The sequence below is a fragment of the Sapajus apella genome, unplaced genomic scaffold (assembly GCF_009761245.1).
Source record: "Sapajus apella isolate SASKATOON/1434 unplaced genomic scaffold, GSC_monkey_1.0 scaffold6, whole genome shotgun sequence".
Taxonomy (NCBI): domain Eukaryota; kingdom Metazoa; phylum Chordata; class Mammalia; order Primates; family Cebidae; genus Sapajus; species Sapajus apella.
The window spans coordinates 3028828-3045740 of NW_022436946.1; the positions used below are offsets into that span (position 1 = coordinate 3028828).

Consider the following 16913-nt stretch of genomic DNA (forward strand, 5'->3'; position numbering starts at 1 on the left):
TATAAACATTTATGTATGTTTATATATAGGTGAAATGAATAATAGCAAAGCTATAAATGATGACTGTAAAGAATTACAATTTCTTTTTGTTATTATAAGGTATTCATACTACCTGTGAGGCAGTATAGTGTTCTTTCAAAGTAGACTCAGGTTAGTAATAAATGTATACTGCATATTTTAGAGCAACTATTTAAAAACATAAAAAAGTATAACTTACATGCTTAGAAACTGATATGCTAAGAGAGAAAATGTAGAACCATATTAAAATGTTCAATTAAAGCCACAAGAGGCATAAAAAGAATGGGAAACAAAAATAGAAACAAAAACAAAGGCAACAAATAGAGAACAGTAACAAATAGGGTAGGTATTATTGGAAGTATATCAATATTCACTTTAAACTTCAATGGTCTAAATGCACCAATTAAAAGACAGATTGTCAAAGTGGATCTAAAATTAAGACCCAGCTATATGCAAGAAATCTACTTTAAATATAAAGATGCATACAGAATAAAAGTAAATAGATAAAGATATGCCATGCTATCACTAATCAAAAGAAAGCAAAGTGGCTATATTAATTTTAGACATAGGCTTCAGACCAAGGAAAGTTATCAGAGATAAAAAGGGGCATTATAAAATGAAAAAAAAAAAAAATTCTCCAAGAAGGCACCACAGTCTTTAAGGTGTATGCATCTAAGAAAATAGTGTCAAAAATACAAGACAAAAACTGGTAAAACTGCAAGGAGAAATATATGAATTCATTATTACAGTTGTAAACTTTAACATCCCTCTATTAGAAATGGACAGATCCAGCAGGCAGAAAAACAGTACCAACATAGTGGACCTCAGCATCATCATCTACCAACTAGACTACAGTCTACTTTATCCAGTAACAGCAAAACACACATTCTTCACACATTCTTCTCGAACTCCCATGAAACATTAACCGAGATAGACTATATTCTGAATCATAAAATACACCTCAAAAAATTTAAAAGAATAGAAATTACACAAGGTCAGTTCTTGGAACACAATGGAAGTAAACTAGAAATCACTAAGAAAAAGACAGCTGGAAAATCCCAAAATATGTGTAGATTAAACGAAACAATTCTACTAACACTTGAGTCAAAAAAAGACATCACAAGAGAATTTTTTAAATGTTTGGAACTAAATAAAAGCAACTTATCAAAATTTATGGGCAACACAGAAAATAGTAAAGGGAATTTACAGCACTGAATTCATATATTAAAGAAGAAACATCTAAAATCAATCACTTCCACTTTAAGAAACTACAAAACGAAGAGGAAACTGAGTCCAAAGTAAACACAAGAAAATAAATAATAACAGTTAAGGAAGAAATCAGTGAAACAATACAGATCAAGAGAAAAATCAACAAAACTAACAGCTGATTCCTTCAAAAAAAATCAGTAAGCTTCTAGCCAGGCTAAGGAAAAAGGAGAAGGGACACAAATTACTAACATCAGAAATGAAAGAGGGACATCAGTTTAACTTCCATGGACATTAAAAGGATAATAAAGAAATACTAAAAATAACTCTATGGCTACAATTTTGATGACATGGATAAAATGGACCAAGCTCTTGAAAGATACAATCTACCAAAACTCACACAAGAAGAAATAGACAATCTGAATAGGCTTGTATAAATTAAAGAAACTGAATCAATTAATAGATTTTCAAACTAGATGATTGGCTGGTGAATTATACCAAGTTTCTAGTCTCTTTCAGAAGATAAAAACAGAGAAAATACATCCTAACTCACTTTATGAGCCCGGCATTACACTAATATGAATACTAGACAAAGGCACTATGAGAAAAGGAAACTAAGATCAATCTCTCTCATGAAGATGGATGCAAAAGTCCTCAACAAAATTTTACTAAACTGAATTAAATAATGTATAAAAGGAATCGCACAGCATGACCAAATGGAATTTTATCCCAGGTACGCAAGGCTAGCTCAACATTTGAAAACCAATTAATATAATCCATCACATTAATAGGCTAAAAATGAAAAATCACATGATTGTATCAATTGATGTAGAAAATCCAACACTCATTCCAGATAAATACTGTCAGTAAACTAGGAATACAGGGGAAGGTCCTCAACTTGATAAAGAATATCTACATAAAACCTACACCTAACACACTAACAGCAAGACACTCAAAGCTTCCCCATTGCAACCAGAAACAAGACAAGGATATAGCTCTCATCACTCCCTTCAACATTGTAATGGGAGCACCAGCTAATGCAATGGGCAAAGGAAATAAACGGTATACAGATAGATTGGGAAGAAAGAAAGAAAACTGTTCATTGATAACATGATCAACTATGCAGATATCAGAAAGAATCAACAGAAAACCTCCTGCAACCAACATATGATTATAGCGAGGTGGCCAGGATGCAAGGTTAACATACAAAACTCATTCACACCCTGGAGCAGTGGCTCATGCCTATAAATCCCAGCACTTTGGGAGGTTGAGAGAGTGGATAACTGGAGCCCAGGAGTTCTAGTCAACCCTTGCTAACATGGCAAGGCCCTGTCTCTACAACAAATTTAAAAATAAGTTGGGTGTGGTGGTGTGCGCCTGTGGTCACAGTTACTCAGAAGGCTGAGGTGCTCGAGCCCAGGAGGTTGAGGCTGCAGTGAACTGTGTTTGTGCCACTGCACTCCACCCTGGGAAACAGAGCAAGACCCTGTCTCTAACAAAGAAAAAAAAATAGTCATTCGCTTTCTTATATACCAGAAAAGAACCAGCGGCATTTGAAATTAAAAACACAGTGCTATATAAGTCTAACAAATATGTGTAAGATCTACATAAGGAACAGCACAAAACTCAGAGAATATTCTGTATGATTTTATAATGATGAAAGACATGTAATTATACATTTGTTTGAACTCATAGAATGTACAAAGAATGTATCCTATCTTAAACTATGAATTTTAGATGAAAATGATGTGTCAATGTAGGTTCAATGTACAACTGTGCTGACAATGGAGGAGGCTATGAATGTTTTGGGACAGCGAGTACATAGGATATCGCTGTACCTTTCATTTATTTTTGTTGTGAACCTAAAAATGCTCTTAAAAAAAAGAGTCTATTTAGAAAATATATTTAAAAATGAAGATAGCCACATCATGATGACAATAACGGTAAGCAAAATTAATTTTTACTTCTGACTCAATTCTAAAATTCTGCTAATCTCGTTTAAGCAAAAACTACAAAATGAACTATTTCTGCAGTAAAAATTTAACAAAATGCTAAGAATAACCATGAAAAATGTGCATATCAACATTTAAAACTTTGTAAAGTCAGGACAATTGTAACATTTTACAAATGTCCAACAGTATCTGAAAATTTAGGTCGGTCAACTGCATTCTTTTAATGTGAATAAAACAAGAACCAAAACAAAAAATTAATTGCAGCATTCAGACTAATATGTAATTATGGTATTCACTGCATCGGAATAAGCCTCTAAGTACCTCCTTCCACTATTATTTTTAGTAAGAAATGTTTTATTATTTATAAACAAATTAAGAGTGGTTGAAAATAATCATTCTTAATATTCACTGTTTTGGAGTTAGAACTGTCTCTGAAGAGGCCAAAATGAGTTATATTTATTATCACAGGCACTTCTTTAGAATGGCTTTTGATATATAAATATACTTTTAAAGGAACCACTTGCTTAAACTATCATTTATTATGTAGACATAAATAGTAGTGGTCTGTGTTAAATGTACAAGAAAGAATGTAAATTCTCACATGAGTAAAAACAGTTTTTTATCCCAGCATCCATTCCCAGAGGCCTAATGGCTAAGTTCTTTTCTCAAGAAAGTTAAGTGGATTTTAAAAGAAAAATACAACGCAATATGAAAAAAAAAAACAAAAAAACAGTACAAAGACTGATTTTAAAAGAAAAATACAACGCATTATGAAAAAAACAGTACAAGGAAAAATCTGTTTCCACAGTTTCTCACCTTTTCAGAAGACAAAAAGAGGCAAATACACAAAAGGAAAACCATTTAGCAGAAACTACTGCAACAGCTGATGCCGCCAGATTTATAGTTACCTTTGACAGGGGACTGCTGTGAAAAAGCAGAGGTATTGCTATTACAAGAAAAGATTATGTACTTTCAAGAAAAAGCGGGATTAAGCACTCCAACAAACAACTTCACTAGGAAAAGCTTCAAAAGTTCTAGACTGCACTTATTTGAAGGAGAAACAAGACCAAACACTATTATTAAAACACTTTCAATTGTTTAAAACTTGCTATTTAACAGTAACTACCATGTAAGTTCTAGGACTTGTCATATATTTTACAAATAACAAGCTGTATAAAGCAAACCTTATTTTTCAAATGAAGATTAACATAAAACAAAAATTTTTAAATGTTTATTTAAAAACCTTTCCAGGTAAATGTTCACGCTAAAATTATAGCTCCAACAAATATAAAGAAATATGCTCAGCAAACTTCATTTGTCATATATATATATTTAGATATACCGCCAAAAGAATACCAGTTGGAGAAATGGAATCAAGTAAAAATTAGCCTTATTTACTAAATAAAATTATATCTTTATTTACTGCTACTGGGAAAAAAATGCAAATAGCGGTCAGTGGGCAACTATAAAAAATTGTCAAAAAGTAGATATAATTTCAGTTTCCAATTAAATGACCATATATGTTCTTTCCAAGAAAAGGCATGTAATATATCTGACTCTAAAGAAAGTGACCAAGAATCTGAATTTTATTCTAGGAGCTTTATGAATTTTTTAAAATACATTATTCATTTTTCAGGTCTTTTCCTTCCCCAGTTATTTTTGACCAACGTTTGTATACATCAAATAAGTCACAGTATTTTAATAAAAGGCATCTGTCTGAATGTACCTACAAGTATCTATATATGAAGAAAGATATTAAGAAAAAGTTACAAAGGAAATTATATTTTTAATTAAAATTAGGAAGTCAAGCTAAATATTTCAATAATCAAGCTAATCATTGAACTACCCCCAAAGGATGCCTACTTAAGCTACCTTTATTATTACACTAATCATAATTCAACAGAGGTAATACCCCTCTTACAAGATTAAAAAAACCTGTAAAAAAATTTTACCTTCATATATACAGTTACTATGTATTATTAAAAATTACTGATAATTGGCTGGGCGCAGTGGCTCATGCCTATAACCAAGGTACTCTAGGAGGCTGAGGTGGGTGGATGGCTTGAACTCACGAGTTTGAGACCAGCCTGGGCAACATGACAAAACCCCTTCTCTATTAAAAAAAAAAAAAAATACAAAAATTAGCCGGGCGTGGTGGCATGCACCTGGAGTCCCAGCTAATTGGGAGACTGAGGTGGGAGGATTCCTCGAGCCCAGGAGGCAGAGGCTGTAGTGAGCCGAGATAGCACCACTATACCCTGCCTGCGTAAGAAAGCCAGACCTTGTCTCAAAAAAACAAAAAAAAATTTAAGAATCTTTTATTTTTAACTAAAGGCTAAATTTCAACTATTAACAAGTGCTATTAATAAAATTTAAATATAAAAATGTATTCCTTACTGAACATTTATCTCTACGTATCCTTTAAAAACAAGCCAGTTTGATATACTAAGGCAGAGATTGGCAAACTGGCCTCTGGGCCAAATCCAGCCAACTGTTTGATTTTATAAATAAAGTTTTGTTGAAGATCGCTTATACTTATGTTTTTAGATATTTACAGTTGCATTTGTGCTATATATAAGCAGAGTTGAGTGGCTGTCACAGAAACTATAAAGCCTATAATTTACTATCTAAACTTTTTTTTTTTTTTTTTTTTTTTTTTGAGATGGAGTTTCGCTCTTGTTACCCAGGCTGGAGTGCAATGGCGCGATCTCGGCTCACCGCAACCTCCGCCTCCTGGGTTCAGGCAATTCTCCTGCCCCAGCCTCCTGAGTCGCTGGGATTACAGGCACGCGCCACCATGCCCAGCTAATTTTTTGTAGTTTTAGTAGAGACGGGGTTTCACCATGTTGACCAGGATGGTCTCGATCTCTTGACCTCGTGATCCACCCGCCTCGGCCTCCCACAGCGCTGGGATTACAGGCTTGAGCCACCGCGCCCGGCCCTATCTAAACTTTTTATAGGAAATGTTCGCTGAACCCTAAAGACTTAGATCTTCTTTAAATGTCTGCACACACACACATTACTTATCGGCCCTGTAATCCTTACTGAAGAACATAGGTTGATCATTTAGGAATCTGTATGTTCCCTTGTCTTGATGTTATAATTTATACACTACTACTGTCTAATTTCTGGACTCTTGATAAAGGAGAGGATACTAGCTGATACTGCTGATTTGCATTACTTTGGACTGCACTGTACCTTTTCATATCCTGTAACATTCTTCAATTTATTTTAAAAGAAAATGCCACTCTATATTACAGTTATAATTTCTAAAAGTTATATTTTTAGACATTTAATGTCACATATTTCTTATAAAAAATGGTAATACAGAAATATTTTAGATGCTTAACTAAGAAAAAGATGGCTAAACAGGTTGGAAGTGGGATAGAATCAAACCCAAACATATATCACAAAGACAAAGGCACTGGGTTTTAAACATAAGATCTATTTAAACAGAGAAAAGCATATTCTAGACTTAAGGAATCACTAAACACACGGCCATTGTAGAACACTGACTTGTAAGCAATAAACTGTGTCCACAATTCTTACCCCTACCTCCTTTGCCTCAGCTTACCTTCCACTAATAGCCAAAAGAAAAAAGTTACATGGTAAACAAGCTGGTGTGCAAAATATATTTAAAAGGAAATATGAGGAAAATAAGAGATTAAACCAACCAAGTGAATTGCTAAATCTGAAAGATGGCAACATATTTATTCAAAGATATTAAAAATGGTAATACAGATATACATATCACTAAAAAGTCCTTATTTTTATTGCTGCTAATAAAAATCAGAAATGCATTCAAATTAAAGTACTAAATAATTGTATAGAAACCTGACTGTCTCTACAGGAAGTCTGAGTAATTAAATCAGAAAGCACCGTAACTTCTCCTTAGAATAATTTGTGCTGCATGTGGCTAAGGGAATGAGATGTATCAAGTACCTTTTTGGCAGTCTTTAGGATTATAATTTTATGAACTCTTAGTTTATCTCATCAGTCAGTAATCACTTTGTCTTGCTTCCCAAGAACTTTTATAGAGCTAACCATGTTTAAAATCTATCTTCATAAATTCAAATCCAAATCTAAAAGGTATTTATAGTGAAATGCCCTTTTCTTTACATCAATCTGTTATATTCTTAAACAGATAAACATCTGTTTAGGTCAAACCAAAAAACTATTTCCTTAATCTGCCAGCCCAATACCAAGAATACCTTCTCATCAGGAAACTCTCATTTAAACATCGAAAATACATTATGATTATTACTATTATTGCATAATACTGATATCCTAATTATTAATTTTCTTCTTGTAGGCTGGGCATAGTAGTTCATAACCTATAATCCCAGCTTGAATCCAGGAGACCAACCTCAGCAACACACTAAGACCCAATCTTTGCACACGTGCGCCGTGCGTGCACGCACGCTCACTCACTCGCTCTCTCTCGCTCTCTCTGTGTGTATATATATTCACACACAGAGGTCTTATATATATCATATTATATATATAATCAGCCAGGTGAGGGGGCTCGTATCTGTGGTCTCAACTACTTGGGAAGCTGAGGCAGGAAGATCACTTGAGCCTGGGAGGTCTAGGCTGATGTGAGCTGTGATTGTGCCACTGTATTCCAGAGCAAGACCCTATCTCAAAAGAAAAAAATTATTCTTGTAAATAATGTGTCTCTTCCAATGCATAAAGCCAAATTCATCCAACAACTAAAGGTTATCTTTAATTTGGTGATACTCAACCCCTATAGTCCAGTTATTTATATGTACATGCCCAGTGATTATTACTCCAAATTATACTAATAACAAATTTAGTACTCAAATTACATACAAGCAATTCAAGGAAGACAGTCTCTATAATAAATCTCTAAAGACTATTACGATCATGTGATTATGAACTCAATATTGTTAACTTATTTTACTTTTACATCCTGACATTTAACAACCAAGAAAAGAAGGTAAATTTTGTTAATGGCATTAAAAAATGTCCTGGTTTCCGATGTCATGATGAGATCTTTCTGTTATACACAGAAAATGCTACAATCCACCATCTTAGTATTCAATGTGAGCTACTGTTTCAAGGAAAGATATCTGTGTTAGTTCATTCACATGCTCTTTCCTGGCCCCTTCTGTAAACAAAGGTTGACACCTGTGCTTCTACTGACTTGCATTATGGATGTAGTCAATGGATATAAAGCTGAGGGCGCCACAATGGCATGGAGTCTAATACTTCATCCTCATTAACAGGAACTCAGAGCAAACAGAAGAACCCCCCACAGGAACACAGTCCAAAGAATTCCTAAATCCCCCACAGAAAAGAAGATCCAAAAGTTGGAAGCATTCTTGGAAATAATACAATTTCCTCATTTTACACAAAGGAAACTGAAGCACAGAGATTTTAGTTCACTTATACAAAATGAGTCTGAAGATTATTAGAACAAGAATCACCTAATAATAAGGTAATTCTTCCAAAATGTCTTTACTTTTTCCTTGAGGATGGCAAAGTTAAGCTGTAATTTCAAATGAATCATACTAAAAAACAAACAGAAAACAAAACAAACAAAAAAAAAAACAGAGATAAAGACTCACTTAAGGCAAAAGGCTTACAAAGCACAGACTTGATTCTCCAATAGTTAACATATTCTTCTCAATTCCTTGGTTTCTATCACATTTGTTTTCCTCCACAAGAAATCCACTGCAAAATAAACTGTCTCCAAGCAGATTCCATTTCTGGTTGTTCTGAAATAAATGTGCCTATTCCTCCTGCTGCAGTAGTCCATGCTAAGAATCACAACTTACAGCTGATACAGCACTCATTCTTCCCTTTATGCAATGTCTTCTTAAATGACGAGCTAAGAGTTGAGATATGAGTTGAGGTATTTCAAACTCCTTGCTTCTCCTGCACAATTACAATTCCAAATGACCACAACTCTTCCATTAACAAAAAGGATGGAGGAGGAGGAAAGTGGCTATGGACAAAAACAATGGAAATGGAGAAGAGTGGATAACAATCTGTCGTGGTCGTTCCTGCCTGTAATCCCAGCACTTTGGGAGGCTGAGCTCAGGAGTTCAAGAACAGTCTGGACAACATGGTGTAACTGTCTTTACCAAAAATACAAATAATTAGTGGTGGTACACACCTCTGGTCCCAAATACCTGGGAGGCCAAGGTGGGAGGACTGCTTGAACCCAGAAGGTGAAGGCTCAAGTGAACTATAATCCTGCCACTGCCCTCCAGCCAGGGTAGCAGAGTGAGACCCTCATCTCTGTTGGGGTGGGGGGGCATACCTGGCTAAATTCTAGCTAAACTAATTACCTTTAACTATTTCAAACAAAAATCACTTCCAGTTTTTTTCCCATGGTATGATTATGTTTTATAAAATAAAGTTAGTAAGTAGCAAGTCAAAATATCCTAATGCTATCTTGTAAGTACAGTACAGAAGATCATTAAACAATAATTTATTTAGCATTTACTACGTGTGAGAAACTTTCACATACATTACTATCACATCTAAGTAGCAATTTTGCAAACTTGTGGTTGAGAAGAACACAGCCATTTTAAAGACACAAAGAGAAAAACTGTGCTTTTCAATACCTTTTTGTCAAAGTTTGTATTAGCTACAAAATATATGAAGGCCTTCCTACAGCTGCCACTCAGTATTTGCTGATAGAAACGAAGGACCTGAAAATTAAGGCCACAGCAAAATTCTCATATTAATAATAATAATGTATACCAAAACATCCATTCATGATCTTAAAAGCTACACACGCATTTTATTAGATTTAAATGTGACAATAACCTCGCAAACTAGGTAGGGTTATTATTCTGATTTAACTGGTGAAAAACTTGGGCTAAATGCAGTGGTTCTCAACCAGGGGCACCTGGGAGTATATTGGAGGGTTTGGGTTACCACATTGGCAGGGAGGCAACATGGGCATTTAGCAGGTGGGAGACGGGGATATTAAATATCCTGCAATGCGCTAGACAAACCCACAGAATTAGCCTCCCCCAAATGCTACCACTTTGAGAAACACTGACAGAAAATAAATGGACAATGCCTAACAGCTAATAAAGACTTTAAATATAAATTCAATAACAAAATTGTGGAAATCACCAAGGACCAGACAAAAAAACACGAACAGTGAAAGTGTATCAATTTCTCACACTAAAATAAGTAGTTCAGGCTACACTCTCAAAATGGTAAAATGATAAAAGATAACACAATTTCAAACTCAACATTTCTCTGCCACTTCTTTGCCAAGTTTTCCACTTCACTTGTAATTGCCTCATTGTTTTACTTGCAAAACCTTATCATCCTTAGTTACGCCCTAAGATTTTACACAAACAAGTCAAGCCCTTCTCCAATGTCCATTCTGCCATCCCTGTTTTGGATCCACTTTACTACCTATCTGTGAGGTTCGCTTGGTCCATCCTTTTCATCTAAGACACCACTACCCCATTCATCATGCTAAAAATCACTCTTTTTTCCTGTCAGCATGTCAGCATCTCCTATTACACAACTATGATTCTTAACTGAACATCATGCAGATATTCAGGTTAACATTCAAGACCCTCAACCATCTCCTTATTTCTCCTGTTAACTCAATTATTCCAACCAGCCCCTTTTGCACTCCTCCAAACTGGCATGATAATACTCTTTTCATACTTTTACCCACACTGTTTTCCTTACCTGGAATAATTTTCCCACTCCTTCCTCCCTGTCATTCTGAATCCTTATCTACCAATGTGTAGAAATGTTCATCAAATGCAACAAATTTACATGTAACTTGACTTTGCGTAATGGCAGTAGAGCCCTAAATAATTCTCTAACTTCAACTCCTTATTTAGTTCCAGTCTTTTGGTTAGGACTGGAAACTTTTTAAAAGAAAGGACTACATTTTCATTTCTTTTGTATTACTCCCCTAGAAAAATATATAGCTACTTGAAATCACAAAGTTGTTCCTTGAAGAAATCATTTAATACTGCACCTGCATTTCTATAGTTTAAAAAAAAAAAAACTAATTCAAGGACATGTAATTATTTAGTGGAAAGAGAAAAATCAGAATTCAGGTCACAATTTATCATCTAATGTTGTCTGACACTCAGGTGCTTGTTAACTCTAAGGTAAAAAATCATTTTGTAAGCCTGTCTCCAGAAACATTACTCTGCAATAAAAAAGACAATATCATAATAGAAATGGTCTATTTCACTGTATTTTCCACCAGTCAAGGAGACAATGAATCAGGTTCTTTGAGAATAATTTGACAACTCTTTTTAAACAACCTCAAATTTTTATACAAGTTCCATAAACTTGAAATTCCATTTTTCTGCTCAATCCTTGAAATACTCATATATAAAATGACCTCATTGTGTTTTGAAAAAATATATTTGAAGAATAAGATCAGGATAACCCATAATTATATTACAGTATAAACAATTTGAAATTTTGGTAGTAAATCAGAAGTCTAGATAAAGACAACAATAGCATTATTAAAAATACCTTCATTCCTCAATCTCATATTCTCCAGAAGCCAAGACGCTTTAGCATTCAGCATATTTATATCATCCATCATTTGCTATACATTAATGTATAAATACATTAAATTTATTTTGCATTATTAATTATTATTAAAGGATTCAGATTTTCACTAATCCTTGTCTTCAAATATTAGCTATTAGATATAACTTTCTTGTCTGGTTTTTCTGTTTTAATCCAGGATAGATAAATCAACTTAGGATAGTACTCTAACATTTAGGAAGATATTCTATCAGTCAAATTACATTTGGAATTGTAATAGCCTAATATTACTTCTGAAAATATCTCCTACTTTTAATACTGCAAGGAAAATACTTTATCTAGAAGTCTATTTTCTGCTCTAATGACACCTTTTAGGACAACTGCGTTACAGGTTACAAGAGTCTAATAAAAGAAGAGAATAAAGGATCAAAATAAACCAATTGCAATACGAAAATATACAAAAGATCACAGTCAATATATACACATTTATAATAAATTTGCATGTTAAACCAACGTGGAGATTTGAAATGTAGGTGTCTAGTTTCAAAAATAACAAAGAAGGAGACACTAACATATATCTTAAAGCACATATGTAAAAAATGAGATAAAAATATAAAAAGGGCTTAGTCATTTTCTATAAATCAGAACCATAATAAATAAAGATCAAAAGCTCATCTGCTACTGAAACCTAACAGAAGGAATGACTAGGTGGTATTACTGGCAAGCAAGCCAATTTATCACTCTGGAATGTTCATAGAAATCTCATAAAAAGGCAAAGTAGAAAGTAATTTGGTAAATAGTTTCCCAGACTTCATACTTAGTAAGAAGGCTCTAAAACAACTAAATTAGAGTATAATTGCAAACCATACTTACAGGTTCACTTTTATTCAAATATTTAACTATAAAAAGCATATACACCAAAAGTCATATACAAGTGATAATTTTGGCCACCCGATCCTTGCTTTTAATTGGCAATTAGCACTAAGCCTAACGCTTTACACCTTTTGTGCCAACTTGCTAATTACTCAAATGTATTAGGGTAAAGGTGTTGTCTAAGAATCTGATTTTATAAAATCAGCCTTGCTGGTGGTACTCACTTATAATTATACTAAATTATAAAAGGGCTAGATTGGCTGTTAAAAAGAAAAAAGGTTATTTACCAAAAGAATGTCGAGACCACACTAGGAAAACAGTACAACCAAAACTCATTTTAAAGAAAAGCAAAATAATGGAAAAATAGCTGATTTAATTCAACTTTACTTTCCTTCTTCTAGTCCATTTATCAAATTCCTGTGTTGGGATAAAAAAAATCTGCTTTCAGTTCCAAAGAATGCAGCTAGATCCAACGCTGTACTAGCCTCATCACTACAGAGTTTTGCTGAACACTCAGTACCCACACAGACAAAATAAATTAATTCCCATCTTCACACAACCCTAAACTAGATGGTCTTGATCACTGGGTTCAAGAATAAAAATATCTAAACAATTGAAGCCAAAAAAATAATCTGGTCATAACTATCTAGATATTTGGGCAAGAGCATTTCAGACATACTGACTCAGAAATTAACAGATTCAGATCTAGCCTGGTCAGATTTTGCCATTTATATAGTTATGACTGCATAGAATTTACTATGTATAGCAGACTTCACTTAGTAACACAGTTCAATAGTCCATCTGAAAACTTTTACTAGCATTTTTAAGATAGCACACTAAATGACTAATAAAACTTGAGGCATATCTTTATACCACATAGTACTTCTTTGAAATAGTGACTTTAAGATAGAAGTAAAATGCCTGGCACACGTTTAACTCAAATGCAAGTTCCCTCACTCCTCAGGAGCCAGAAAAATTTAAAATGTGAAGGGGAAATCTTCCCTATCCCACATTTCTTTTTTTTTTTTTCTGACAATAGTAATGTCTATTGAGATCATCTAGTGATTTTTTTTTTCTATTTATCACCAACACATTACTCATTAATATGTAGGAGGTAGATATCCTACAGATGGCTGGATACAAAATCTTATGCTTAAGTTTAAAAATAACAACATATTTAGGTTAAGTATGCTTAAAAGTCACACTAAAAGAAAACACATTTCAATATAAAAATAGAAAGTGAGTAGTCTGTATTGTTCTGAAAAAATTATCTTGAAAAAAATCTTTTGAAGTATCTGAAAAAAATGCCTGATAAAACTAGTATAGTTCATATATAACCAGGAAGAGTCACTATTTCCGCACTAGTAGTTTCATGTATAGTAACCTAACAGTTTTTACAAATACATAACAAATGCAGACCATAAAAGAGAAAAAATATATCGAGAATAAATTTATCCCTATGCACTTTTCAAGAAAAAGCTCTACAAAGTGCTAGAAATATTAACCCTTTACAACTATTTATAGAAAATTCATTTGCTGCATTTATCTTCTGCTAATGGTTTTTCTACATGGCCATGCCAAAAACAACCAAATTCAGATTCAAATATAACCTCTAATTCATTAGAATAATAGGTCATAAGTTCAATGTCTACTATGCATAATATTTTAAAAAGTCATTGTCTTTAAACCTCAACCTTAACATTCATGAGACCAATAGTATAAGCAGATGTATTTTCCCTTAGAAACTTCCATCTCCTTACAAAGAAAATTATAATAAAACTTTAGACCTCTATTTGGATATATGTTTTGCTACTATAAACTAAGAGCTAAGAAACATCACCGCAGCATATAAGCTGAATTATAATCAAGGAAAAAGCCAACACATGATTTCTCATAGTATACATCTGATCACACCATTTCTTTGAAATTAAACCGGAAAATAAAAATTTTCTTTGGAACTAATCAGCAACACACAAGGACTTAGGAGAACAAAGTAGAAGTTAAAAAATAAAATTAAAGAAAGGATACAGCCTTAAAGCACCAGTCTGAGTTCCCACTGCCAGGATCTTCTGTACAGGATCAAAGGCCAGGGCTGAGGGTTGATAGGGAAATCCATGGCGAACAGTCTAGGGATGGGCAAGTGACATCACAGCAACAAAGGCAGCAAGCGAAATTTAAAAATAGAAAAGTCAACAGAGGCGTTAGGATTTAGAACCAACTACCACTGATGCAAAACAAATACACATGCACTTACTGCTTCTAAAGAAATAAGTGAAACCTACATTAACAAAGTTATTCACATAGAACCTGAAACTAACAAAAATCCAGTCCAGCGATAGGTTTTAATTTCTACTTTTCCATAATACTGGTATTCCATTGAAGAAAATCTTTTATTAATATTCTACACTATTACATCCGACACCGAATGACTGAAGTTTGCAATAGTCCAAAATTCTGTAAACCCATCAAATGCAATTCATGCTTTATTTTGGCAGTATTCGTTTCATCATTACTTTATTTGGATGCTAACGCGAGTAATTCTAAGGAAAAACTGTCATATAATTACTTTATCCAAGCATTCAGTAAAACAATAATCAAACCTCTATCCCAACATTTCACACTTGTAACAGAACGAAGATGAGTACAACATATATTTTTGAAATTTACTATTAAGGCCATAATTATTTTAGGGCATTAGACCAAAATATATATTTATGTACCCACTTTCTAAAAACTCTGATATACAAAGACATGGCTATTTATGAAAAAGGCAGGTATTAGTGCCGAGACAAGTTTGTGTTTCTCATTAAGCAGCTGCTGAATTAATTCGCTGCATCATTCTTTCTGAATTACAGAACGCTATGGCAATTATCGTGCCATTAACAGGCAAAAATCTCAGTACTAACTTTTTAACAAACATAATGATAAAAAAAAAAACTGCGATTTCTTATCGCAAGCCACTCACACCACATTTTAAGGGAAAAGTGAGCAAAGGTTTGGTAGAACAGGTTTGGTTTTTTGATAAACAACATTCATTAGACACCGTTTCCAAAGGAAACTTCGAAGTTGGTGAATCATATTAAAACGCTTGAATATAAAAGCTTCCAGGTTAGTACTGGCAGTGTTAGAATTAATAGTCAGATAATAGTTTGAAGCAATCTTAAACTGAGTGCTGCATGTGCAAAGGGGAGAGAGCAAAAACAACGAAGAGGAGTAACGTATCAATTTCCAAAACAACCCATCGAAGAAACCTTTGCTAGGGGAGGAGCGAGCCTTTCATTAGTTATTACTATCGGCGTTCTCTTCCCTTGCATTTCCATGTAAAGCCCGAGTAGCCCCCTTAAAAGAACCCCAATTTTTCAATGACGGCGTCGCGGGGCTGCGCGCTCCGTTCACCTTGCAGAGCTGAAAGTGCTCGGACTGGAGCGTTTCCTGGATCTCCGGCTCCCGGTTCCCAGGCGGATGCTGCTGCTGCTGCTGCTGCTGCTGTGACGCCGAGGACGAGCCGGCGGTCAGGCCGTCCAACACCTTCCTGATGTTGAATTTCCTCATGGTCTCGGCGGGGCTCCCCCGCAGCCCGCGAGGCAAGGCAGAGGGGGTCCCCGGGCGGGGGAGACTAGCCGGGGCCGAGGACAGCTTCGACCGCGGAAACGGAGGAGTGGGAGTGTGAGGGCAAGGAGGCAGCTGAGGGGGAAGCAAAAGATAATCCGAACAGGAAATACTGCGACGGCAGGAGCGGCGGCTGCAAGAACCCCGGGCGGCGACCCCTCTTCCTCCGAGGCCGCCGCTGCTCGGCGCGGCTGCTGTGGCGCCGCTTCAGCTGCCGCCGCCGCCTCCTCGCTCCGCGGCCCGGCAGCAGCAGCAGCAGTGGCGGCGGCGCCCGAGCCCGCTCAGCCCAGCCTCACCTGGCCGCGGGCGGACTCTGCGCCGCGCCGCCACCCGGGCTCGCCCCCGCCGCCGCCACCGTCGCCGCCGCGTCCATGGCCCGCGGCCCCGCCGCTGCTCGCCCGCCCCGGCCCCGCAGTCCCTCGGCGGCGTCCTCTGGCTCCTTCTCCTCCTCCCGGGGGTCGCCGGTTCCCCGTCCGCGGCCGCCGCTCGGCCTCCCCGCCCGGCCTCGCACACAGGGCGCCTGGGGTGGGTCCCCGCGCTGCCCGCCTCGCTCCGTCTCGCTCCTCCGCCGCTGGACCGGCCCGCCCTCGCCGCTCCCGAGCCCGGCTGCCTTCCTCAGGCGCCGCCGCGGCCGCCGGCTCTCCCCGCCCAGCCGCTCCCCCTCGCCTGACAGGGCGCCTCGGCACACGGCACCAACGCCCGCCCCGAGCAGCGGCGGCAGCCGCGGTTACAGCG

The 16913-nt window shown here is 36.2% G+C and overlaps 1 protein-coding gene across 8 annotated transcripts in view; it reads right to left on the reverse strand.

Moving 5' to 3' along the window:
* STXBP5 (syntaxin binding protein 5) overlaps positions 1–16421 on the reverse strand; it is a 181028-nt gene extending 164607 nt beyond the window's left edge. For 6 of the 8 annotated variants that reach the window (XR_004267725.1, XR_004267723.1, XR_004267722.1 and 3 more), the window contains exons 1-2: positions 15966–16421; positions 14598–14695 (exon numbers count right to left, since the gene is read on the reverse strand). Coding sequence is in view for 4 of the 8 variants with exons in the window: in XM_032274510.1 (XP_032130401.1) it covers positions 14598–14695; positions 15966–16121 (254 nt within the window). In the remaining 4 variants the exon portion in view is untranslated. The remainder of the gene's footprint in view (positions 1–14597; positions 14696–15965) is intronic. The other 2 variants (XM_032274512.1, XM_032274513.1) reach the window with 2 other exon arrangements.
* Between the last annotated feature and the right edge of the window lie 492 nt (positions 16422–16913).